Consider the following 27662-nt stretch of genomic DNA (forward strand, 5'->3'; position numbering starts at 1 on the left):
GGAGGGAAAAACTTGGGATCAGATCAACTTACAAGCAAAAATCTATTAAAAATTAAAGTACATTAATTCCAATATTATGCAAACTTTGTGGGGGGAAAAACCAACAGAAAAGGAGTCCTATCAGATGTCTTTTATGTTACAAATACGGTCTTGATAAGTAAACCATATGTCATAATTTGGTCCGCCATTCCCCACTTTAAGGTGGGAAGCTTTTTTGATACTACAAAAATTGCTATAAATATTTTTGTTCACAAGAGTTCTTTTGTGATCTCTTTGGCGTACAGGCCTCACCCGCAGAATGGAGATAACCTATATGAACAGGTGCTGTGTAAACAGAAGTTATTATCATTAGTTTTTACTAGGTTTTTGAAGGGCTTTTAAAATCAGGTAGAGTTTTCATGCTACCGGAAAATGCTTATTCCGTCTCTTGATGAATGTCTTAAATTTCCGTGAAACGTATCAAGGTGCAAAAATCATTGTTATATTCTACTACAATCTGGGAATTTCTGTAACTTCAAAAAAATCTATTTCTTAGCATATCAATATATGGATGAGTTCATTATTCTGTCAATGAGGGGCATGAAGCTTCCAGGCTCATTAGAAAAAAAACACTCGCCCCCAAAATGTTGTTACAAACCCTTACATTCTGCCTTAGGATTGATGCTAAGTATTGATTCCAAGGGAGAAGAGTGGTAAGGGCTAGGTAATTTGGGGTTCGGTGACTTGCCCAGGGTCACATAGCTCGGAAGGATCTGAGGCCACATTTGAACCCAAGACCTCCCCATCCCTGGGCCTGGCTCTCCGACACCTTTCTGGGTGGCTGTTTTACAGCCCAGATCTTCTAGGCTTTACTTGCAGTGTTTCTGATCGTGGTTTTGGCACAGCCTTGAATGAAAAAAAGAGTTTCGTCATTGAAAACGACCTTTCTCCAACCTTCATTCAGGACCTGAATGTCTGTAAATTCTGTAAAACATTTCTGAGAGGCATTTTTTCTTGGTGGCCTACGGCCGCCTGCAGGAGAAATCAGTAACAGCCCCTCCTTGGCCAAGCCCCGTTGGTGTTTTTGCTGCTTCTCAGAGGATTAATCGGGCAGTTCTGCCATGTGACTTAGCCCGTTCTTGCAGGGCTGGCTCGGTTTCACTGAGGTTTGAAGGATCCTTGAAATACGCGGCTTTTCCCACCAGCAGGATCTCTCACAGGACACGAGTTAGGAGCTGAGACGTCTTCACATTTCCTCAGAGTAAAATCCATTTTTTAATACCACCCCAAAGACCCTCCGTGAGTGGATGGCCCCAAACCCAGCCTAAACCGCTCCTCCTGGTCAGGGTCCAGAGTTCGGAGTCAGCAGCAGAAGCAGAAACTCGGGAACGGGAAAATAAAAGTACAGTGAAATCACTGTGCCCAGGAACCCGGACCCCAGTCGCCTCTGGAGGTGTTTGAGGCTGCTCCCGCTGCCACGTCCTGTCCGTGGGGCCCAGGGTGAGCCCAGGGCCTGGCCCTCAGGAGGCTGATTAGGCCGTGGCCCTCCTCTGGGAGTCTGGCCCAGGCCTCCCGCTCTGTGTAAGTCCCTCCCTTACAATATGGCCTGGGGCAGAGGCAGAGGAAGGCTTGCTTGCTGCCCATCACCCTTGGCGTTTAGTGCAGCGCACGGCACTTAGTCAGCACTTCACAAATCCTTTGGTCAGGCGGACAGCAAACACGGACTAAGTGCCGGCGGGGTGGGGGGTGCCACGCTGAGCACTCGGGCCCTGCTCCTGGAGCAAGCTAACGAGAGGGCTCGGAGCTTGGAAATGGTGGCAGACAGAAGCGCTGGCACTGGGGGGGGCTTCCTACAGGTGGGCTCTGGGCGGGGAAACCCTGAGGCAGGGAGGAGGATTCCCAACCCAGCGGGCACCACGTCCGTATTTTTCTCTTCAGCCTTTTCTCCTTCTCATGTCCAGGTCCAGGGTCGGACCAAAGCAGGCCAGCAGGAGGCACTAAAGGCTGGTAAGGGGCTGAGCCTGGGCTGACTCGGGGCATCTTCATGCTACTCTGTTCTGACAAAGCCACCGAAAAGGGAGCTTCCAGCCTCCCTCGGGATCGCTCAGTCACCGTGGCTGGCTGAAACGGCCCAGCGCAGACAAGACAAGGCAGAAACCCTCGACGGACGGGCGTGGGGGAGACGACAGGCGGTCCGTGACTCGGGGAAGGGATCTGCCTGGTGGCCACAGACGGATGGAGACCATCCCAGGCTGACCGTGCTCAGGGAGGCCGGAGGGCGGTGGGGCCTGGGCCAAACGCTGAGCTTGTCGAGCCCTTCCAAGTTTCCTGCGCTGATCAAGTCACGGGTCCTCGGCACGTGGGCACGAGGTTACGCGATATCTACCATCAGCAGGCAGGAGAACCGCCAAAACTGGCATTAAATTCGTGATACTTACGGTAAATAACGAGTTTAATCCCCACACGACATCCTGAAACGAAAAACACAAACAAAGAGTCATTAGGCTCTGGAGAAGTCTGGCTCTGCCAGTCCCGAACCAAAGACACGCCACCGCGCGGCCAGCCTTTGAAATGGCTTCTTGCTCCTGGAATGCAAATGAAAACTAACCTCACTTGGGACAAAATAAGCTCTCAATTGGTCGTGTTGGTTAATGAGTGGATGCTGAGAGAAACGAATAACAAAAACTCTGAGGCTCCTTCAGGCCTTGGCATGAAGGGACAGGCGGCGTCCACAAGGACGCTGATCCTCCTCTGGATAAACCCCAAATGCCCTCATAAGTCACGGTAACCGTCTCTGCCCTGGACCCCTGCTAGGGGCAGTGCCTACCTTAAACATCGTTACACACAGGGAAAACCGCCGAAAACCTGTCTTCTTCCTTTTAGACATCCTAAATGTGCCTGGAAAGGTTCAAGGGATGCTCTTGAATGCTCCCACTTCTAAGTAAACCCAACGAGGCCATTATGGGGTAGCAGGAGTTCCAGCTGAGACGAAGGGCCTCCGTCCTGATACCTGTCCCGTCAGGTGAGGCCCTCCTCCTCTCTGGACCCCTGGCACCTCCTTTGTTGAATAAGAGCCTGTGACAAGGGTCCCTGCCATTCTCTCCATCGGCCTCAGCTTCCTGAAGGTAGAAGTTGTAATGCCCCGTGGTATTCCGGGTGTGGCCAGGCTGCTGTTTATCCATTATTGTAATTTTTAAATTTAGAGTTATTTACCATTTGTTATTGTCACCCGTCTTCTGACAGAGGGAGTGACCACAAGAGGTAAGAAGGGGACGCCCACCTCGGGACCACCACTGTACTCATCTGTTACAATGGTTTTCTTTCTCTTCTGATTAGGAAGAAAAGAAAGGTTAGCAATAGTGATGCTCCCCCAAGAGGCCCCTGAAACACTTTAAAAATGCAAAGAGAACAGAAAGAAGTTCAGCAGGAAAGACAGAAAAGGACAGTTTTCAAAACCTGCTTCACTTATCATCTGATGCTTTAAAAAAAAAATCAAACGGTATGAAATGGACGACTTCAATTTCATACCATTTCACTGTATGTGAGGAAATGCTCCTTTTTGATGTTTTAAATTCAGAATAAAAATTCTCCTGAAATCATCAAGCTTTCTTAACTTCAGGGTGTTTCCATGGCTACTAGGTCTGGTTCTTAATCCCCAAAGCACTATTTAAACATGAACTGAGAGTTTTCAGTGCTAATCTAGAACTAAGAGATGACTAATTAGAAATGAAAACTTAATTAGTCTCTTTAGTATCAGTGAGGCTCATGTTCTTTTTTTTAAACCCCAACCTTCTTAGAATTGATACTAAGTATTAGTTGGCGGAAGAGCAGTAAGGGTAGGCAAATAGGATTAAGTGATTTGTCCAGGGTTACAGAACTAGATAGATAGTGTCTGAGGCCAGATCTCAACCAGGTCGTCCCATCTCTAGGCCTGGCTCTCTATTCACTGGACCACCTTGCTGGCTTCCAGTCCCCCTGCCCCACCTCCAAAATCTCCTTTCCTTTATGGAGCTTTTCACACCCTAAAACAAACATTTATAAGCATTTTGCCACCCTTCTGTCTTTGAATGGAGTAATTTCCCCAAGGTTGCACAGTTAGGAAACATCTGAGGCCACATTTGAACCCAAGACCTCCCACCTCCAGGCCTTGAACATTACTTTTCCCATTGTAGCTGCTTATAAATGTCTGTTGAATTTATTTCCAACATTTTAATCTTCCTATATATTCTAGGCAATATAAAATCCTGTTGTATTATCCAATAATCATGGAAATAATTTAGATTCTAGGGAGGAAGAAGCCACCTTTCAGGAAGTGGCTAATGTTTCCCCTATCCCCATCCCTTATGAATGATGAATGTTCAATTTTTTTTCCCCACAATGCAAAATTTGAGGCTGAGTGTCCAGGAAGTGGGTGTTAGGCCTCTATTTCTCTTTCAGCCTGAAAAAGCACATCACTTGTACTGCAAATAACATTGTCATGCCTCAGATATTGAAATTGTGGTGGTTCAGTCCCCTCATAATAAACATTTCCCTGAGGACCTTCAATTTTTCCTCCCATTAGTGATATTTATTTACAGTCCAGGGTAAACCTCTAAATGACTGAGAGTAGTTCCCCTGACACATTCAATTGTGTGTCCAAAAGTCAACACAAAAAAACAAATTAATTTTACATTCCTCAATGCACTTTGCTATTTCTGAGTAAATGGTTTGTTACAGTTGCCTGGTAATAATTTTAAAATTATTTAAGAAAAAAAATTAAGTATTTGTCACTTAGGGACAGAGGAATGTTTAATTATAGATTTCTTTCAATTATTTTGGATTGGTTGCAATTGCTTTTTTATAAAGCCAAAATATAATCCCCCCCCCCCCCCAATCCATTGTATTCAGGCAGAGTATTAAAGGAATTAAATACCATTAGCTCATGCCTTGGGAAACAGAAGGAAATGGGAAAGGAAAAGGAAATCTCATGTAGAAAGAAGAGTAATTAAAAAAACAAACCAACAATTCCACCTATGTTTTGGATGAGTTGGTGAACCTAACTTTGTGAGATGGAGAGTTGAAGAAGCTGAGATGTGGAGAACAATCCAACGATTCCTTGTATGACCAACTGTCATACAAAACTCCCCAGGTACTGTTTTGGGGCAAATATGCCTGAATTCACAAAATCCCAGAACTGAAAAGGTACTGTAGACATAACCCAGCCTATCCTGAATGTGAACAAGAATCCCCTCCAAACCATCATGAGTGGCTGAATAACAAGTGGCAAGTGGATCCAGGCTATCATCAGACTGCATTGAGTCACAAGGAGCTTATGAAATCTCCTGTTCCATCCATTCTTGATTCCTTCCTTTCATTGCCATATGAACATTTTATTATTACCTGGAGAGAATACTAGGTAGAACATGATCATTAGAGTGATCTCAACCACTTCTAATAAGGCCTCTATCCCCACCACTTCTGAGGAACTTGTCTCTCAAAGGTCACCAATGCTCTTTTTTTTCTTTAAAAAACAAAACAAAATGCAACCAAAATTAGAAGGAAAGGAACAAACTGGGAAAAAATTTTATAACAAAACTCTCTGACAAAGGTTTAATTTCCCAGATATATAAGAAACTAAGTTAAATTTACAAAAAAAATCAAGCCATTTCCCAAATAACAAAGGGTCAAAGGATATGAATAGTTCTCAGATGAAGAAATCCAAACTATCAATAATCACATGAAAAAGTGTTCTAAATCCCTCCTGATTACATAAATGCAAATAAAAACAACTCTGAGGTACCACCTTACACCTAGCAGATTGGCCAACATGGCAGCAAAAAAAAGTGATGAATGTTGGAAGGGATGTGGTAAAATTGGGACACTAATGCATTGTTGGTGGAGTTGTGAATTGGTCCAACCATTCTGGAAGGCAATTTGGAATTATGCATAAAGGGCTTTACAAACGACTGCCTTCCCTTTAATCTAGCCATATCACTGCTGGGTTTGTACCCCAAAGAGATAATAAGGAAAAAGACTTTTACAAAAATATTTATAGCTGCATTCTTTGTGGTGGCAAAAAATTGGAAAATGAGGGGATATCTATCTATTGGGGAATGGCTGAACAAATTATGGTATCTGATGGTGATGGACTACTACTGTGCTGAAAAGGAATAATGAACTGGAGGGATTCCATGTGAACTAGAACGACCTCCAGAAAGTGATGCAGAGTGAAAGGAGCAGAACCAGGAGAACACTGTTCAAAGGGACTGATACACTGTGGCATGATCAAATGTAACTGACTTTGATGTAATAGATAATAACCCAGGACTATCCTGAGGGACTTATGAGAAAGAATGTATCCACTTCCAGAGAAATAACTGTGGGAGCAGAAATGCAGAAGAAAAACACATGATTGATCACATTGTTCAATGGGGATATTATTGGGAATTTTGACTTTAAATGATCACTCTATTGCAACTATGAATAATATGGAAATAGGTTTTGAACAATGACACATGTAAAACCCAGTGGAATTGCTCATCAGCTCCATGAAGGGGGGAGGGACGAGGGGAGGAAAGAACACGAATCATGTAACCATGAAAAAATATTCCAAATAATCAATAAAAAAGAAGAACATGATCGATCACATGGTTCAATGGAGCTATTTGGGGTTTTGGTGTTAAAAGATCACTCTATTGCAAATATGAAAAGCATGGAAATAGGTTTTGAACAATGGTACGTGTATAACTGAGTGGAATTGCTTGTCACCTCCAGGAGGGGGGAGGGAAAAGGATGGGAAAAATCATGAATCATGCAACCATGGGAAAATATCCTTAATTAATTAAAACAAAACAATACCCCCACCCCACCCCCTGGTCTTAAAATCAATACTGTGTCTTGGTTTCAATGGGGGTTAAGTGAGTTGTCCAGGGCCACACAACTAGGAGGTATATGAGGCCACATTTGAACCCAGAACCTGCCATCTGTAGGCATGGCTCTCAATCCACTGAGCCATGTAGCAGCTGCCAATATCAATGATCCTCTAATGGCCAAATGCAGTGATTTTTTCTCAGTTCTTGTTCCCCTTGGCCACCCCAACCACTGTACTGGCTCACAAGAGCTGACTTTTGTCCAGATTTAAGAAATTAAATGGAAGTGTGGTATGTACATTCTCCCCCACCTCCTTGCAGAGCCAGTTGTTAAACACCTGCCACCACATCAATGTTTTCCTGTATCTTTCATGGCCTTTTCTTGCTAAGTAAGGTGTCACCCAGAATTGTTTCTCCAGAATCCTGCTGATTTACCTCTGCAATGTTTTCTGCAACCTTCTCTCACTCTTTCCTATTCATTTCTGGTCTTTGTTAACGCTCTCCTAACTGGCTTTCCCACTATTTTCAATGGCTTCCTTGTGCCTATAAGTAGATGAACATCCTTGGCCTGAAGTTCACAGCTTCCCGGCCCTGTCCCCTGCCATTCCTTTGATGCCGCTCTATGCTCTGGCCAGCTGGATCTCGCCAATTCTCCACACGTGCCCTGTACTTTTCCACGCCATTCTTTCTGCCTGATATGTCCTTTCCTTTCAACTGCTACTCGTTCAAATCTCAGCTCGCCATTCTTGAAGGCCCAGCTCAATTCCATCTCTTCAAACAACGCCTCTCCTACACCTGCATCCCCCAGAAAACCGTCCTGTGTGTCCATAGCCGTCTGTGATCTCCCCTTCATTGTACTGATCACGTGTTACCTGACTCTGTGGATAGCAGGTGTGTCCGGTAGCTCCCCTAGGACAGAGGTTGAGTTGAATCATCTTTATAACCTAGATAGTGTCACAGGAACTCAAAACAGGTTTGTGGAACGAGCTTTAAAATGTTTTTTGGTTTTTTTTTGGTCAATTAGTCACGTTCAAGTCTTCCTGACTCCATTTGGGGTTTTCTTGGCAAAGACACTGGAATGGTTAGCCAATTCCTTCTCCAGCTCATTTTATAGACAAGGAAACTGAGGTTAACAGCATTAATGACGAACAGATGAATCTTTCTGATACCAAATCCAGGGTGCTAGTCATCTGGAATGAGCTTTTGAAAACAACAACAACAAACAAGCCCTCACCTTCCGTCTTAGAATCAATACTGGGGGGGGGGGGGGCAGATGGGTAGCTCAGTGGATGGAGAGCCAGGCCTAGAAATGGGAGGTCCTGGGTTCAATCTGGCCTCAGACACTTCCCAGCTGTGTGACCCTGGGCAAGTCACTTGACCCACATTGCCTAGCCCTTACCACTCTTCTGCCTTGGAGCCAATACATAGTATTGACTCCAAGACAGAAGGTAAGGGTTTAAAAAAAAAGAATCAATACTGTGTATTGCTTCCAAGGCATAAAAGCAGTAAGGGCTAGGCTACGGGGGTTAAAAGACTTGCCCAGGGTCACACAACCAGGAAGGGCCTGAGGGCAGATTTGAACCTGGGACCTGCCATCTCTAGGCCTGGCACTTTATCCCCACAGGCACCCAACCGCCTCATGGAATGAGTTTCTAAACATAAGAACTCTGAGAAAAGAATGAACGATGGGCGTCATTTCCAGTGCCCTCTAGAGCTCTGAGGGGGCAGAACACTCCAAAGGTTTTGCTTTGATAAGTGAGAGTTTGGCTTCTCCTGATGACTGCTCTATCAGATGGGGCTGCTTGAAGAAACACGGCAGCACTCGTGAAAGATTTCTCGTTCAGTGGACATTTTATTGAAAGGGGCAGAAGAAGGACGTCCGTGTGAGGAGCTGAGGGAAGCGGCTTGAGAAGGAAAAGCAGCTACTCAGGTAAAAGGGCTTCAAGGACACCAGACTCAGAGGCCCCTCAGAGACGACAGTCCCGCCTGAGGCTGAAGATGGCCAGAGTGCACTGCGTGTACACGGGACGAAGGAGCACTTGAAGCTTATAACCGGGAAGCTCTCAAGCAAAGAAGAGTCTGGCATCAGTGGGAAAAGTGCACGCTATTTATGTTCTATCCAAGAGAATGTAAATCTAGAGGTTCTGTTAGCTAAGGGCTCCCTCACTACGCCTGAGGAGGCCCTGATTTGAGAGGGGGACAAAAGTCAGTGGAACTGAGCGAGAGGGTCACAGCAGCCACTGAGCTGAGCCATACTGCCTAGAGACAGACAAGCTCCACAGTGGATGGTGGAGAACTGATCTAATGAGAGTGGCTCATGCTGTTCTGAATAAGCTGATGAGAAGAATGCCCTGAGGACAACCAGGTAGCTCAGAGGATTAAGAACCAGGCCAAGAAATGGAAGGTTCTGTGTTCAAATCTGGCCCAGCACTTCCTGGCTGTGTGACCCTGGGTGAGTCATTTTACCCAACTGTCTAACCCTTACTGTTCTTCTGCCTTGGAAATAAAACTTAATATCGATTCTAAGATGGAAGGTAAGAGTTAAGAAGAATGCTCTAGGTGTGTCTGCTTTCCTCTTTGGCACCATCTACAAGTTAGAAGGGAAACCTCTCTAAGCCCCCAGACCAGGTGTAAGCCATCCATCCCATTCCAAGATTAAGAGAAATACTTTTCACTGAAAGAGTGTAATGCTACCTTGGCACCCCTAGAGCTAGACCTAGAAAGATCAGGAGATCCCAGGCTCAAGGCTGCTGTTTGTCAAAAGAGCTCAAGAGTGACCTGAGAAATGTCCGTGCAGCAGGAGAGTGGAATGGCCCTAAGGAGGAATCCCCCTCCCCCATATGGCTCATGCTAGTCCCTAAAAAACTCAAGTACACATTAGTCCATTCCCTCCTACATTTCCTGGTGGCGTAGAGTAGTCTTGCATGAATGTTTCCTTTCCTTTGCATCTGAAGGTCTTTCTCCTGATGGGTTATGGAACTTGTTTCTGAAATGAACTGTTAAATTTAATCACTACATGTGATTGGAGTTTGCAGCCTTGGCTTTTTTTTCTTCCTGTAGAAGAGCTAGGAATTCTTTCCGTCACTATTTTATTTTCTATGCTCAGAAGTTCTAGGACGTTTTCTTCTTTTACTTCCTTCCTTCGTTATGGTGTTATGGTTTTTCAGACTGATACATTTTGTCTGGAAGACTGAGGATCCTTGGGTTTTCTATTTTGTTTTGCCTGCATTCTGAACATATTGTCTTCTCTAGCTCCTTTTAAAAAACTTCTCTTCCTCCCTGCTGGTTTTCCCTTCTAGAGACATTTGCATTCCCAATGGATTGTTCTCCCTTTTGTTTCTTTGGGGAGACGCCATCACAAGTTCCATTTTTTCTCATTAGCCCATTATTTTTGCCGTACAGGACAGAGTCTGCTCTCATCATTTCCACTTCTCTTTTGAACCACTCAAGTACAGTAGACTGTGGTTCTGTGTTCTCTTCACATTCTCCTAGGTCTTCTGTCTCATCGAGTCTTAGATCATTTTCCTTTGATTTGCAATATTTATTCACAGATGAATGAACACATTTATGAGATCGGGAGGTCATATTTCCTCGTTGATGTTCTCTCTGTTGATTTATCTGCTACGTTCATCGCCTGCGTCTTTTGCTTGTTGAGACCTTTGGTCATTTCCGTCTCTTTTATCCCCCCTTCCATTTCCCCCTTTCTGACTTTGCCCCCTCTGATGGTGGTTTCCTCTGGGGCTAGATCCCAATGTGTCTCAGCCTCCTCCCAAGCAGGGCTCATGGCTCACTAGCCTAGGGCTCGGCCCCAAATGACTTTTGGGTGGTCAGAAGTGGCTCCTACTGATGTTCCTCACTGCCCATTCCCACATGATGTCTTGTCATGGTGCCCTGCCCCACTCCCTCTGTTCCTCACACTGGGGCTTCAGGCTTGTTTGCCCCACCATGGGCAGTACAGAGCTTTACAGGTATCAGTCCTGCAGGCTTTTACTCCCAAAGAGCTGCTGCCAATGTGCTGTCTGTCTGTCGTGGCTCAGGGAAACTTCCAGTCTCTACAGCACCAGGAAGAGCAATGGGAACAAGAGGGTAGGAGTAGGTCTGGATGGAAGCTGGTGCCACTTTCTGGGCTCTGCTGGTGCAGCATTGGAGGTCGAGGAGGGGGGCTGATTCTTGTGGAGTGTCCTAGACCAAGGGGTCAACGGAAGCAGTTTTATATCTGGCCCATGACTTCCGTTTGGAAATGTCTGTGAGGTCACGGGAACAGAGGAAAGGTGTAGTCCTCCATTTTGTTGCTCCTATGATCTGGAAGTCAGTCCCCAAGACCAAGAGCAATAGGCCGACTGTGTGAATCTGTCGGCTGCCTAGGCTCGGGGCTTCCTCTACTTGTAGAGGACTTTCCCAGTCTCTGGGAAGTTTGTGCCCATTCATCCCCACAGACATCACAGCATGCAGTGGTAGGATTATGAGCCAGGTGACTCGACAGAATGCTGTGCTATGAGTGTTCTTGCCTTGTATTATGTTTTGTGATTGCAATTTAACAGTATCACCTTCGTTGGTGGGTCTACATGAGAGGCACGCTGGTGGAGGTTCAGGAGATAAAAGCCGTGAGGTCGACATAGTTTCCCCGCACAGGGATTACCTCTGGAACCCTGAGAATAAGTGGTGGCTGTTTGGTTCCCTCTTTAGGGCACTACCATAGAATGACGACTACAACTGGGGTGAGCCGCCCAGCTTGGGAAGAGTTTCAGGGTCAGTGTCACTCTTGCTAAAAGCCATTTGCACTGAAGATCCACTGCATGGTTTATTAAGACGTTCCTCTTCCTTTCTAGGCACTCTGAAAATTCATTCAGTCGTGGCTCATTCAGCATTGGACATAGTTATGGGGCTTGTTGTCAGAGTCCGAGACACAGCAAAAAGCCTAAAGGATGGCCCTGGCTGACAGAGTTCAATGCTCAAGCCTCATGGCTTTCAGTAATTTTTAGCAAAGGTATGAAGCGATGAGGGCCTGCACCAAGGTGGCGGCAACGTCAGGGGGAGGAATGGCATAGGAAAGGCTCTATGGAGGTAAAACGGCCAGGTCTTGGCACACGATCGGCTACAGGCGATGAGAGGTCGAGGAATTGAGGCAGACATCGGAGTGGGGCCTTTGACAGTATTGTGTACGTTCAGAAGGAAGAAGGGATTTTGAGGAAGGAGAGTAAGTTCCGTTCGGGACCTGCTGAGTTTAAGATGGCTCCTAGAATCCAGTTAAGAGATGCCTAACAGGCAGCTGGAGATGAGAGACCTGAGGTCAGCAGAGAGGTTGGGGCTGCCTGAATAAATCTATGAGACAATACCTTTGGACAGGATGTGAGACGGTTTCAGTCTAGAAGAAAATAGGGCCCAGGCCAGAGCTTGCTGACAGCTGTGATCTGAGAGTTCATCAAAAGAGACTGAGAAGAATCAGCCAGACAGGTAAGTGACAATGACCTTTTTGGGGGGGTGGGAGTACACATGGGGTTTGTAGGGGCCCTTTTGTTCTTGGTAACTGGCCCAAAGCATGTGAATGAGGTCATCAGACACGAAGCTGGCGCTTACCTGTCTATTAAATTTTATAAGAGATGGCACCTTGGTAACATCTTCACTGCCCTCCTAATTACAGAATACTCTGGACTGTATGTATGAATCTCCTGAAGGCCAGAGCTAGGCAGGCTTCTGGATGACAAATGAGGGAACTGGGGTCACTCAACTGAATGACAAAGGTTTGGGGTCCTGGAAGGCACGGGCTGGCTTGCAGGTTCCCTTTGCTGCCATCCACCACCTGCTCTGCATGGATCTGGCACAGACCTGGACTTGGACACTGGCCCACTTCAAACTGTGTGGAAGCAGCAGCATGAGATGTAAAGGCCGAGACCCTGGGTCTAGAGCCCAGCTCCACCCCAGAGACCGGCCAGCTTTCATTCTAAGAGCAAATGAGCAGTGCCAGTGCCAGGCGTCTAGTCACATTCACATGCCAACATCAAAACGACAAGATTCAAAGGCATGGAGGGGCCAATACTGAACAACTGGTGATGCAAGAGACAGACCAAGGCGTAGGTGCTACTTAATAGGTTCAGAATGGAATAGAACTCATGTGGGGGCTCCTGCCCTAGAGATTTTCCTCAGCTGGGTTTGGATTCTGTTCCTTCCAAAATGACTACAGAGGTGAATAAAGTTAAGAAAGAAATCCATTTGTCTGAGAGGTCAGACAAGGCCAGAGCTCATTTACGATGCAAATGATTTGAATCATTTAGTGCTCTGAAACAAATGGTTTCCTGATCTAAGGTAACTGCAATGAGAAAAAATCAGCAGCTAGGTTTGCTGTAACAAAAGAAATGGCTCATAAGCAGAAGCCCAACGCCCCACAGACACACTTCTCTACGTGCCCGCTGGTGCTTGTCTCTTGTCTAGGCTAGTGGCAAAAGTAGAGAATTGGGCCTTTTAGTGACGTGTATTCTAAATCTTATTGAACCAATAAGAAGGTTCAACGGCTGAGAGGGCGACGCAGCAAAGCACTGTGGAGTGCTCAGGGCGTGTTGGAGCACAAAGGACAACACGGCCACCCAATGCAGCTGAGGAAGCCTCCAGGTGTAACGACTTTTCGTGCCACTGGACCCAGGCTTCCAGCACCGAGAGAGGGACTGTCTCTGTGCAACGACTTTTCCACTGAAATACCTTCACACACAAGTGTCTTTGTGCAAACAAAGACAATCGTCATCCTCGGTTACCAAGAGACTACTACTAGATTCTAAATTGCAATAAGCCGGGTTTTCTTGCCAAGACAACCTTAGCGAATAAGAATGAGTAGTGTTCTCTGATGATACGAAGGACAAATCCAGAGAAGAGCACTAGCAAAGTCCTCAGAGGTCTCCTGTTTGCTTGGTTCATGAGTTTTCCCTTTTTAAAGGGCTTCTTCTGCACTGGTAGTTTCCTGTAGGCCATACAAGCCTGCTACAACAATAACAAAATAACTGTTTTGTCATAATCTTGACATTAAAAAACGGCAATTCAGTGATTGGAACTGGCTATACTTGTTCTAAGCAACCGCTAAGGCTAGATCTGGTGGGGCATTTTTCTCTTCATTTCAGTGACATCATCCTGTTGTCACTCACAACAAAAATATGAGTGCGGAACTCCCTGGAAAAGCCCAAGAGGAAACAAGAAGATCTTGCCAAAAAACAGGCATGGAAAGTTTAAAAACAGTTTTCTACTAAGCACCTACATCAATCCCATAAGCTTACCTATAGAAATGGAGAGAGCCTTTTATTTTTGGTCCTAGAGCCAAACGGAGGTCACTACCATAATGAAGCTAGTATTTATATAGTGTGCCAGGCCCTGGGTGAGTTATTTTCCAAATATTATCTCATTTGATCCTTAAACTGTCCTGGGAATTAGGTGTGTATCATCTCCATTTGTCAGCTGAGGAAACTGAGGTAAGTGAATGTACAAATAAAGGAAAAGGAGGTTAATGAAATGATACCCCAGGGCCATATGGCTAGTGAGTGACTGAGGCTAGATCTGAACTCAGATCTTCCTGACCCCAGGCCCAGCACTCTATCCGAATCACATGTGATGGAGACATCTGATATCAAAAAGTTTCTTACTAAAACTATCTTAACAAAGAGAATAATCACATTAAATTCTACAGGGATGAAGACAGGCCAATGTATCGCTGAAACCATTTTGATTCACTTGGAGGAAGTATAGGGAACAGTGGACGGTGTTGGGGTGGAGTCAGGAAAACAAGGGTTCAAATCCTGTCTCTGGCTGCATGTGAGCATAGGAAAGTGGCTGAATCTTGATGGGCCCCAGGCGACTCCCCAGGATTTACCGACTGAAGGCCACATGGCTATGATCTAGGAGTTTCCTCCCACACTCAGAATCCTTCATCTAGCCAGTGTGGTTTGGATATACCAGACTCCTTTGAGAAGTCGTTTAGAGGGGGCACCGAGGTGGCTTAGTGGATGAAGATGGGAGGTCCTGGGTGCAAATCTGACCCAGACACTACCTAGTTGGATGACCCTAGGTAAGTCCCTTAACCCCCACTGCCTCGCCCTTACCACTCTTGGCCTTGGAACCAATATACAGTATGGACTCTAAGATGACAAGTAAAGGGCTAGAAAGAGGGCAATTAGTCATCTGGATCTACCGTTTTCTCAGGTGCTTTTGGGGGCAGGGCCTGGAGATGCCTCGGCCCCACTGACACACGATCCCCCTGTGCCCGTCCAGTCAGTCCCACTGTGAGCCCTAGACCGCAGGCCTGGGTTATCCGAATGCTTTTCCCATGATGCTCGGCACACAACAGGCCCTCGATACAAGCCGAGTGATCCCCTGATGCACCCCCTGAATTCACAGGCATTTACTAAATGTCTACTGAGTACAAGGCAAAAGGCAGCCTGGAAGGGCCGGACTTGGTCATCAAAGCTGGGTTCAAATGAGGCCTGAGAAGAGACTGACCTCATGGAATGCCTCAAATGCTTCTGGGACCCATCGGCCCGGGTACGGGGCCTTCAGTCAGGGATGCTCCCCCCTGGGGCTGAGAATGCGGTCGGGGAGGCCAGTCAGGGACACTCGGGGGAACATACCGACGTAAGTCCACAGGATGGGTCCAGCAGAGGGGCTACAGTCACCCGCCCACCTCAAGCATCCAACTAAGGTGACGGGCCCAGCCCTGCCGGAGCGCATGCCCTACCAGGGAAGACAAGCCACACAAAGGAGTGTAGAGCGGAGTTGGGAGGGGGGAAAGGACAGAGAAGGCAGCACAGGCTTTCCCTGGGGGTAAAGTTCCAGGTTGGAACCTCGGGTTCTGGTCTCATTCTGCTGTGCTACCCTGACCACTGACTCACTTCCTCTGGGCCCGCTTCTTCATCAGCAGAACGGAGCCTGAGGCTCCTCCAGGACGACACCGGGTGGTGGAGAAAAGACCCTGGAGAGGCCTGAGGGAGGGGGCAGAGGAGGCGCAAAGAGGGAGGGAAAGAGACTTGGTACCTTTAATGTTCTTGTGGGCGCCCATCCAGTGCCGTCAATTGAATGTTCTCTCAGCAAGCTGAAAAGAGACAGGAAAACACACACGGCTTATTCAGAGGGGGAACGTCTTACCGACCCTGGGCCGGGGAGAATTTCACAGACCCCCATGCCAATAGCTCAAGCTTTGTGGTGCCTTCTGTGGGTCTTCTCTCTCCAAAGACCCAGGGGTCCACTCCTTTCCAGCTTGGTCACTTCCCCTGAGCAGGAGGCGCCACGCAGAGAGCAGAGTGGGCAGAAACACTGCCCCGAATATTCCATCCTCACAACCCTCCAAGAGGAAACAGCCAGAGATCCTCTAAGATGTGACTTGTGTCTCAGTCGTCTGGCTCATTACTAGGCTCCAGACAGGAGCATCTTTGTGAATCCACAAACTTCTGTTTCAGGGTGGGTTTTCCCCCCAAGATTTTTTACTGAAGGGACCTTTGCTTGGGGGGATGCTCCGGACCTTTGCCCAGGAGCTACAAGCCTGGCAGTGTGTCTCCATGCTGTGTTCTTTCTTCCCTGTCCTCCTCAAGGTTTTCCTTCTCTCCCTCTCCCAGATAGGAGCCACACACTGGCCGGATGTTGCGGCCCTCGCTGCGTATCCATGGAGGAGCAGAGCTTGATCATCTTGGCTGAGAGACAAGCGCCAGGCCCAGAAGGATGGGTGCTTCGCCTCCACGTCAGAACGATTCTGGGAATGGCATTTTGTGATAAGTTGCTGCAACTCTCCTTCCAGGCACAGACGATTCCAGTCATATAGAAAGTAGGTCATGTATTCTTCCTTTCCACTGCTTTATCCTGCAGCAGAGACTAGGAGACGGTTGGGAAGTGGCTTTTATTGGAGAATTTGTGATAATGTTTTAGGGGATCGTAACATCATTATAAGTATTCTCAAACAAACATAAATTGTCTGGCTAGTTTGCTTGCAATTTTCAGACCACCAGAAAAGTAGGTTTCTTGAGTCCACCAGGTGGCAGAAGGGCACAGACATCTTTTAGAAATGAGGAAAATGGGGTAAGTGTGTGGATCAGTGGATGGAGCACCAGGCACAGAGAAGGGAGGTCCTAGGTTCAAATTTGGAAGCAAACATTTCCTGCCTGCCTAGCCCTTATCTTCTGCCTTGAAACCAGTACACAGTATTGATTCTAAGATGGAAGGTAAGAGTTTAAAGAAAAGAAAGAAAAAAGAAATGAGGAAAATGAAAACAAGAATATCTTTTTGCTTTGAGGAAAACACTGAACTCTAAACTGCATTTCTGGTCAGGGTACATTCTGGAGTGGCCCCAGTTGTACCTGGACTAAGATGTGGGTGTGACATTTCTTCTCCTTCTGCCCCACGTTTCCTCTGATGTTACTTGTTAACTTTGGCAGCTAGCAAACAGAAACACAGGAGAGCGATGCCTATCGACACAAATCCAGAACTCTGCGACTACTCCAGGGTCAATAATCTTCAATACTCTGTTTGCAGCAGTGGAGGTCCCATGTGGGGAGCCCAGTGACAACCCTGGGGGATAGCCCGAGACTTTGCTTTCTGGCACCCCGCTCTCCTCCCTTTATTTCTGTCACTAGTTCTGGGTTCCTAGGACCGCATCTTGTCCTGCCACCTGAGGGTGCTGAAGAGAAGCCGATAAGGAAGCGGGGCTGACATAATCTCCAGGAGAGAGCTGGGCCTGCCTTCACCCTTGAACAGGGTGAGGCGGGGGCAGGAGAAGCTAAGAAAATGAAGGGCTTGGTGGCCACTAGCACTCAGGCTGCCATGAAATAAAGAAGGGCCCAGGATCGGGGCTAGAAATCCGTCCTGAAGATGCTTGCTGATTCACAGTCCGGCTACTGTCCCCCAAACAAGGAGCTAGAAGGCCAGGTAGTGAAGCAGACGTTGCCACACCCACTTCATAGAAGACAAAACTGAGGCTCAGCCAGGTCATCCTCTGCTAATACAAAGGACCCAAACCTCTCTTCTGATGAGTCAAATGCTCACTTGACCAAACCAAGCTGCCTCCTAGTGATGGCGCCTTTCTCATTACCTTACTGCCATGAGGCTGTTTAGGCAGCTGTAAAAAAGCACAAGGCTTGCAGATCTGTCTCGCCCAGACAAAGAGAAGATTCATTCTAGACGCCAAAAAGAGTGATTTTCATGGTGGTGCCGCTCCTCCTCCCCTCATCCTCCTTGACACCACGCAGGACTCAGCAGCAGCCGCAGCCAGCTCTGGGCAGTCATCACGATGGACAGACAGATGGACCTGCTTCTTTCCTGCTCCCACGCCTAAGTGGTGTGGCCTTTGACATCTCTTCTTATTTGGTCTATCTGGAGGTCGGTCGTCTAGTACAAGCGGGGGAAGTGCCAGGGTGAGGAGGCTGGCTTTCAGGCCAGGGGGCACGAGGGGCGGCAGCATTCTACCCTGGAGGGAGCACGAAATGTAAAGGCCCTGGGCTGGAGCCTCTCCCAATGGCCTCAGCTGTCACCTGTATAATAGAAGGGAGGAGAAGGAGGGGGCCCTTTAGGCCATGTGTGTCTTGAAATCCTGGACCCCATTGAGGCTGTGAAGGCTCTAGTCACCTCCGCTAAGCCAGGGCTGATGCACCAGCTCTTACTGGTACAAGCTGAAACGTGCAGAAGACCCTCCCTACTAGGCACCCTTTGCCTCTACCCCCACAAATCAGGCCGGACACCTACTCGTGCATTCTTCGTCATCCTGTGTAATTTTTTGATAATCAGATTTCTTGGTTGAAGGGGTTTCCAGAAAGGCAAATCGGCTCCTAGAGGACATAGGTTTGGGGGCTTCTCCTGCAGCATTCCCATGCTAAAGCAGAAGCTTTCACTGTAGAGGAAGTGTGGCCAAGGCCAGGAGTGTTAAAACTCAAACAGAAACACGGGCCACAATCTGTATATACGGAGCCCGGTGGGCGAACAAGGATTTAATTTTAAATGTAATGTTATCTGGGTTTGACTACATTTCTATTGACTGTTAAATATTTCCCAATTAGATTTAAATCTGGCTCAGGTGGCGTTTGGAGCACTGCCTCTGCTAAGTCGTGTGGGGCAGAGGGAAAGGCAGAAATAGCCCCGGAAAGTCCTCAGTCCCAAACTCCTCTGTGATATCTATTAGCTGAGGCCCTCGGCAAGGCCTGGAACGTCTGGCATCTCTTCCAGTTAAATCAGTGACCCATGAATTCACTTCACCTCCAAATGTTTCCTGTCAGGTAACAACAGCTTTTAAAGTTAATACAAATTGTAATGAAAAGTTTGTTGGCTTCAAAGGAGTTGCCTTCTCTTTTTGCATTCCCGTCACTCAGAAAACTTTAGGGCACGAGGCCAGGTCAAAGGCCTGCAAATACATCTCAACTCTCTGCAGTCCCCTAAGGTTTGGCATTTAGAAAAGGGCATGAAATACACGGCTTGATTCCTCTCCACTGCTCTCCTTTCCGGGCCTCACAGCCATCTAAGGCAACCAAAGTCGGATCTTCTTGAGCTTTCTGAGCAGACTCCTTAAAAGGGCCCAGGTAAACCGGCAGGGTTGCCTGTGCCAACATCATTTCACAGTGACGCCACTCAAATGTCATGACCAACCCTAAATCTAGGAAAATCTGGAGTCCCTGGGTTAGTCCCTGGGGACTGGGCCGCTCTCAGCCTCTCAGATTCGTCCAAGGTGCCGCCCCTTTCTAAGTCACGTGATCCCTTCAGCCACAAAAAGAACAATTCAAAGGCCAGGAAGATGGTGGTGGCTGTGAGTGAAGCAGACAGGACAACAGTTTGTAAGGGTTAGCCCTGAGGCGCAGTAGGCAGCGTGGCTCAGCTAAATGGGAAGTTCTGGCTGCTCCGAGGGACGCTCCATTTCTGAGTTCTCTCTGCACACACCGAGGCACAATGCTGAATCCTTAAGGAGCCTCTGGGGCAAGGCCCCAACACCCAGACCTAGCTCTCGAGCCACCTTTCTTCCTTCCCCATTTACACACTAGAGTTTTAGAGGAAGACAGAAAACGAAGAGGGAGAAGACAGTTCATGGCCTTCCCAGTGGGGTCTGCTTATGCCAAGAGATGAGGCGAGGGGTGTGGAAGGAAGTGAGTGGATTGTGTGACCGGCTGGTCATCATGATTCCCATTATCTGGACAGAATTAAATGCGTCAGGAGAAAGCCCGGCCTGTTTCCAACCTCAGGGAACAAAGCCGCCCTCACAACAGCCTCAACACCACTTCTCATGGGCCATGATCCACCACATGGCTGAGGGCAGCCAGGCCCCAGTGACCTCTTCTCCCTGTAGTCTCCCTCATGACTCCCAGGGCCACCAAGGACCAGGCAGGGGCTTTGGGAGCAGTTTGTAGGGCCGGCTACAAGAATTACCTTGGATTGCTGTGGGGACTGGAGGAAAACCAGACCGAAACTCTTCTTAAACCCTAAAGGAGATGACCCCCGCCCCCCATCCTCAGGCATTCAATTTCTGACAGAATAGCATTTCAAATCCCATCCCAGCACAGCTCAGAATTCATTTCAGCCATAGAAAGAAAGGATGAAACATGGCTGTCGTGATTTGTCAAATAGCAGGGAAGTAAATGATGCCTCATTATCTAATCGCATCCTCTTGCCTGGAAGCTGAAGAGAAAGGAGGCATTTTCTGCTGGGAGCCAGAGCCCAGATATTCCATTTGATCCCAAGCCCACAAGAGGTTCTTGGTGTCCTGCTGCTTCTCTTTGGGATAATTCTGGAAACAGAGTGTTAGATATTTGGCTGAATAAATCTGAGAGCTTTCTGAAATACAGAATAAAAATAGTTCCATTCACTTAAAAAATCCCAAACCCTTCCCTTCCATCTTAGACTCATGTATTGGCTCCAAGGCAGAAGAGTGGTAAAGGCTAGGCAATGGGGGTTAAGTGACTTGCCCAGGGTCACACAGCTAGGAAGTGTCTGAGGTCAGATTGGAACCTAGGACCCTCTGTCTCCAGGTCTGGCTCTCCACACACTAAACCATCTAGCTGCACCTTCATTCACTCTTTAGTGGAATAGCCCCCAGGATTTTCTGGGACAATGGCCTAGAAATGCTACAACATGCTTATATGGGAAGCCCAGGCTGACTCTTCTTCTCTAGGTCATAGAGAAATGGTGTCATCGCTTGAATGTTGGCTGAAAACAAATTTTAATTCTCTGAAGCATTTAACCAAAACTAAGAGACTCATCTGCAAAGAATATTACATGAACCAATCAATCAACAGCCTTCCATTCTCTTTGTATACTTTGGACAAGTTTAAAAAAAAAATAATTTTTTTTAAGTGGAAAGATAAAATAATTGTTACTTCTGAGATTTTCAAACATCTGTGAATTCTGGGCAGCTAGGTGGCTCAGTGGATAGAGTGCCAGGCCTGGTGTGGAGAGGACCTGGGTTCAAATCTAGTTTTAGACACTTCCTAGCTGTGGGACCCTGAGCAAGTCACTAAACCCCAATTGTCTAACCCTTGCTCTTTTGTCTTACAGTTGCCATTAAGGCAGAAAATGAGTTAAAAACAAACAAAGCAGGTACTTTTTCTTCCATCACCTTGTGGGCACCAACGTAGCCTTCCAGTGATCTATTCACTACCTCTCACTCTTGCTTCCTCCTTCTCTGCTCCAGCTCATTGTGGAGGATGATTTCACGCCACTCCACGGGCTGGATGGAGCCCGAGGACCACAAGGTCATTCCACTCCTCCCTTGAGCCATTCACAACTTGAACCTTTAAAGGCAAGGTTGTGTGTGGCATTCTAGCTCCTGATGTTCCACCCAAAATGTCACTGGGCAAACAGTGGGATCAAAGAGATGAGCTTTTGCAGCAAAGGGCACTTTTAAATCATGGTACAGGTTCTCAAATGCCATACAACCCACAGTGGTTTCCTCCTGAATAGTTGTATTTTTTAGAAGTAAGAATGATAAAATCTGGGTTAACAAAACTGAAATATCTAAGCTCTCATTTTGGGATGGAACTTCTTCAGGCAGGAATTATAACTTTTTCAGGGAAACAACATTTCAAAATGGGAAAACAAAGCAGATCTTCCGACATCAGTTACTCAGACTACAAGTTGACAGATATGACTGCTTACAACACCCTCTTTCACGAGAGAAGACTTCAGTAGCTGCTCACCTGTCCATGGCCAAGGGCCATGATGGCGAATGGATTTTGTCATTTTGTGGAAGATCCTGTTTACTGTAGAGAGCTCCATGAACCTGCCTGGAAGTTGCCTTATACTTGAAAGAAACCAACCAACTGACCAGAGAAGGTGGGTCCTCAGGAAAATTCTGGGCCAATCTTTCCCCACTCCTGGGTGGCTCAAAAGTTCCAAAAATTCTCTTCAGCACTTGGCTATCAACCACTGAAGGAATATTTTCCAACTAGAGTTAGTATCTGATTAATATTTAATTAGAGGCTGAGGCCAAAATAAGATTTCTGGCCGATTCTTTTAATTGAGCAGGCTCAAGTGGAATTCATCTTTATGAGTCTACACTAACTTAGACAGGAAGTTGCACCAGAGCTGTTACAATAACTCAGATATGAGGCTAGCTCGGGTCAGTAGGACGATCACAGGAGAGAAGGGAGATTTTTAAGTCTAACAAGAATAAAAGGAAATGGGTATGACTCCATAAATATTTATTAAGTGCCTATGATGAGTCAGGCACTGTTTTAAACACTGGGGATAGAAATACAATGGTGAGCTGGTCCCTGCTCTCCAGAAACTTCCAGTCTAGGCTATGAGCCTAATCGTTTAACCTGAGATGTTAGAATGGAAAGAAATAAACTAACAAATAATCGAAACCTAGCTAGGTGGAATTCTCGATAGGAATATTTCCTGACATGAAAATAACTGATTTTGAAAAAAATCCAACAACTTCCATGTTTTCTGAGGCCAAATCCCCATTCGCCACGGTCTATCATCTGATGCTGAAATGATATTCAGGTATAAAAGGAACCCTGACTAGCAAAGAAAGCCTTAGCATAAGCTTCTTGGTTGCCTCATTTACAAAGTGAGGAAGACAGACTGGTGACTTTGAAGGTCCCTCCCAACTCTAAAATTATGATCTTGTCATCCCACGCACAGTAAATGAGACAAAAAAACTGGATTTTGGGTTAAAGGGCACATTCCATTTCTGAGCAGTCTAGTTCGCTGAGATTTTAGTAACAGAGTTACGGGGAAAATTACTTCTTTGTTTTGGGGGCTTCAAGATGTCAATGAAAATAAGGCTCTTTCATTTTAAAGAAGTTAGTTGATCAGTCACTCAACAAGCATCTATTAAAAATTCACAATGTGTCCAGCACAAAGGCAAATACAACCCTGCTGTCAAAGAGCTTACACTCCAGAAGGGGAGATGAAACACATCTAAATCTACCCTCACAAGAGTCACAGAGACTGGCTATAAAATAAGCTTAGATAGGAAGGCATCGACAGATTGTTCACAAAAGACTTTCTGCAGAAGATGTTTTGTGAGCTAAGTAAAAAGGAAGATGGGAAACTGAGAGCAGAAGAGGAAGGAGACACAGTAGGGGCACGGACAATACAGAAGCAGAGAGACAAAATGGAGCTGTGTGTGCATGAGGAATGGCAAGAAGACCGTTCATTGGGGTGCCTGGAGGAGAGTAAATTATAAGATTAACAAGAAGGAAAGGATGAGGTAATGAAGAGCTTTTGAAGCCAAACAGAAGGATTTCTATTTAAGAGAGAGGTGGGAATCACTGGGTAAGGAATGGAAGGTGACATGGTCCATGGGCCTCTCTGGGATTGAGGGCAATCATTCTAGCGTCTGAGTGGAGTTTGGCTTGGAATGGGAGACTGACCTGAAGGATGAGAGGGCTACTTCAACAGTCTAGACAAGAGGAGATGAGAGCCTTGATCAGGATGGTGGCTATGAAAGTGTTTTGAGAAAAAGGAGGAGTGTTGGGAAGGAAGAGACAAGACTGAGCAACTGAATGGATGTGAGATGAGAAATGGAAGAATTCCTCTGGAGGTGATGATCCCACAGTTCAAACTATTATACAAAAATCTGTCTTCCTCTAAACTCCATCCAAGAGAAAAGCATTTTTCCACCAAAGTCATGCCCAGGGGCGGGCTTACATCAACAATGAAGAGAACCAAACCCAGGCCTAGAAAGGTAGGGAATATGTGTGTGTGTCGCTCTGCTTTAGACAGACACGAAGTTTGAGGAGCGAAGGAAGGCCACACAATCTTCACATAGTTTGCCACTTTTGACAAGAGGTCTCCCTGCTGGCATGCAACACAACTACTAAAATCTCTTCCTGGCTGTCTGCCAGCCCCAGGCTGCCAATGCCACCTTCCATTGACCTTTACTATGACAAAGCCATAAGCCAGTCTTCTGGTAGTTGACCACAGGTCACAGGAAATCAGTCGTGGCTGTTCCGTGGTTTCAGTCGTGTCTGACCTCTGTGACCCTATTTGGGATTTTCTTGGCAGAGAGACTCGACTGGTTGGCCATTTCCTTGTCCAGCTCACTTCACAAACAGGCCCACACAACTAGTCAATGACAGAAGATTAGCTGATCCCAAGTCCTCGCTGTCCACAGGAAATTGGAAATAAGAAAACCCCCCAATGACAAATCTCTCCCCAATGTACTTGGAGAGGACTTTTCTTTTTGCGGAGGGGTAATAGGGTGTGGCGAAGGTCGTGAAACTTACCTGAGACATATTTCCCCCGTCTCTGTGATGTTGGGGTGCCAGATTCTAGTCAAACATTTTACTTTGGGAGGCTGCAAAACAGAGAGAGATTACAATGGTATTTTCAAGCAAAGTCACTGTTACAATATGATCTTGGCTCTATGATTGTAGCAGCCCGCATCAGCTTTCATCTCTTTTTAGCTTAAGAGGCCCAGCTCTTCTCCAAACCTGACGTCCAAATGCCTCATGCAAAGTACAGCTGCCTTAAACACAGAATACACCGTCGCTATTTTTACTCCTGAATGTTTCCAGGACCCATAAGCTAAATGGCTGTTTGAATTTAATAGCCATCTTAAGCAGACTGATAAGAGGCCAAGTCTCTCTGAAGTTCCCATCCAATATCCCAAGACTCGAACTAGGAGCTCTATACATTAGAGCTGTCCTTCAATGAAATGGTTCCCCATCGTTAGACCATAGATCCTTCCGAAAATGGGAGGACTGAGTAGAGAGTCAATAACAGGAAGCCTCCCAAAATGGACAGAATATCCATGAAGAGAGGCCTAGCATCTTCACTAGAACACAGGGCTCAGTTCTGGACCCCTGCATCTCAGAAATGATACAGACATGATGGAACCCATTCACAAGAGGGTAACCAGGAGGGGGAATGGGCTGGACTCCAGGCCACATGAAAAGGATCTCAAGAAACAGAAGTTATTTTGCCTGGAAGGAGATGTAGCAGCGGCCTCTGAGGACTAAAATCAGGAATAACGGATAGGAGCTGCAGGGCCTGGATGACTCCCAAGTCAGCTATGAGTGGCGAAGGCAGATCCTAAAGTCTCTTCTAAATTGCAGAATCTGTGATTCTATGTGACTGGGGCCACATTTTAGTGGGAACACGTTTAGTTTCAAGCTAGTCAACGAAGGCAAAAGACAGAGATCAGATTCCTTCTTATTGCTAGGTATAGAGCAATCACAGATTTCAAGCTGGAAAAGACAAAAGAAGGGCTCATCTAGTTAGACCCTCTCATTAGGAATGGAGGCCCAGACCAAAGGCCACAAAGGAATCGGGTCTAGATCCTGGTTTGAACCAAGATCCTCACTCCAAACCCAGGGCTCTTTCCACTAGGCTGTTCTAGCTTCTGGAAAGAATACAGAATACTAGCGGTTGCTAGGATCCTGAAAGGGGGATGCGGTCTGGTCTCCTAGAAGAGAAAAAGGTAAATAAGAATACAGGTTTCACAATCTGTCAAGGCCTGGCAACCCTGTTTCCCCTAAACTGGACTAGAACAAAGAGAAGCTATGCCTAGAGATATCTTATCAGCTACAAACAGGAAACATTCTATCTCATGATTTATGAAGCTTGCTCTTAAACCGGGCTAGCTTCCTATGAAGGGAATTGGTTTCCTAGAGATTTATGGCCTGCAGTATGTCTACACTCTGGACTGAAGGAGGAAGGTTAGTCTGAAGAGCAGTTTAGAATAAGTTCTATGGGGGGAAAAAAGCTCAATAAAATTTCAGAAATTTTGATACTTAGAGTATTAGGATTAAGTTGTAGAAAATGTATTTGGGTGGAATCCCTCCTTTCCTGCTAGATAAACGAAAACTCAATGATTTTTAGAAGTATCTACGAATCGGCACCGCTCAGAAAACCCCAAACGGAGTCATGGACAGTTGGACATAACTGAAATGGCAGACGAATGAGTCGGCATTAAATAATTTTAAAATATGAAATAAAACCAAGGATCAAGTATTAGAATTTTTAAAGTCACTGCCCTGAGTAGGTGAGCTAACATTCTATCTAATGGTCATCTGCATGTATACTTACACATAAAATGTTGTACCAAACATCTACAAACTAAATACAAGGTCATTCGGAGGAAAGGATGATGTTAACAGTAAAACGGAATACTGTATAGACTATGCCATGCAAAGGCTATTTTGCTTTTTTACTGGAGTGATTTTCAAGGTCAATCACAGAGGATTCAAAGAGGAGGGGAAAAAAAAGGAGATGCCTCTGTATTTCTGAGATTGGTGGGACCACTTTCCTACAATACTTATACAAAAAGAAATTACATTTTTACAGTGAGAATAAAAAATATTGGAGTATTAAAAAAGATAAACTTATGGATAGATGGCCTTGAATTCTTGAAAGAATCCACTAAAAGTAAAAAAATTGTGAATTTATTCATCTGAATTTTAGTATGTCTAGAAAATCTTTTAGGACAGGTAGGCCACACAATGGAAGACCTGAGTTCAAATTTAGCCTTAAACACTTACTAGAGCTCTGTGACTCTGGGAAAGTCATTTAACTGTTTGTCACAGTTTTCTCATCTATCAAATGAACTAGAGAAGGAAAAGGCAAATCAATCCAGTATCTTTGTGAAGAAAATGCCAATTGGGGTCATGAAGAGTCAGACATGACTGAAATGACTAAACAAGAAAAAGAAAAACTTTGCTGGGCTCAGGACTACTTGGAGATTTTTCCCCACTGCTATAGGAGACTTTCAAGAGAAAGGAGAAAATGATGAAATAGAATAATAAAGCGAGGAGACCACTGTTTCCGGGAAGCAAGCAAGAGTGAGATGACAGCATGGTTCAGCTCCATTCCTGAATACAATTCTTCCAGGTCCTCTGAGCCAAGGGAAAGCTGGCTATTAAACCGAGACTACTACTTCAGTAAGCAAGCAGCTCAGGATGTAGGTGATTTTCAAGTTGTTTTTCTTTTCCTTTTTAAGGAGGCTCTAGAATTGGCTTCAAAGCTGAGAATATCAATAAAAAGACCTGGTTATGGTAGCCCAAGTCCAGCCCCATTCAGAAATTCTGCTCTCTCTCTCTAGGCCAAAGCAGCAGCCATATAAGGAAACAGGACATCTAACTAAATGCACAGTCCTCATATAATTCCGCATGATGCAAGTATCATTAGCCCCATTCTGTATGTGAAAAAACGGGACTGAGGAGTTAAGTGACTGGACTGCAATCTCAAGTGAGGAGGTGATTACCAGGAATCAGGATGGCCTAATGGCAAGTGGTGGATGTGGAGTCAGAAGACATCTAGGTTTTAACATTGGCTCCAACATTGAGAAAGGTCCTACTCTGGGCCTCGGTAAAATACCTAGAGTACCTGCTTCGCAGAGTTGTTTTTCTTTTGATAAAAATAGTCATTCTCAAACCAAGTCACTTACAA

The 27662-nt window shown here is 46.0% G+C and overlaps 1 protein-coding gene across 10 annotated transcripts in view; it reads right to left on the bottom strand.

Annotated features, from left to right (window-relative positions):
* Positions 1 to 27662, bottom strand: part of UBE2F (ubiquitin conjugating enzyme E2 F (putative)) — a 104126-nt gene that overhangs the window by 16948 nt on the left and 59516 nt on the right. For all 10 annotated transcript variants that reach the window (XM_007485896.3, XM_007485897.3, XM_016429353.2 and 7 more), the window contains 3 exons: positions 24500 to 24570; positions 15834 to 15891; positions 2418 to 2450 (listed from right to left, as the gene is read on the bottom strand). In XM_007485896.3, the coding sequence (XP_007485958.1) occupies positions 2418 to 2450; positions 15834 to 15891; positions 24500 to 24570 (162 nt within the window). The remainder of the gene's footprint in view (positions 1 to 2417; positions 2451 to 15833; positions 15892 to 24499; positions 24571 to 27662) is intronic.

This window comes from Monodelphis domestica, chromosome 2, assembly GCF_027887165.1.
Source record: "Monodelphis domestica isolate mMonDom1 chromosome 2, mMonDom1.pri, whole genome shotgun sequence".
In the NCBI taxonomy this organism is placed as follows: Eukaryota; Metazoa; Chordata; class Mammalia; order Didelphimorphia; family Didelphidae; genus Monodelphis; species Monodelphis domestica.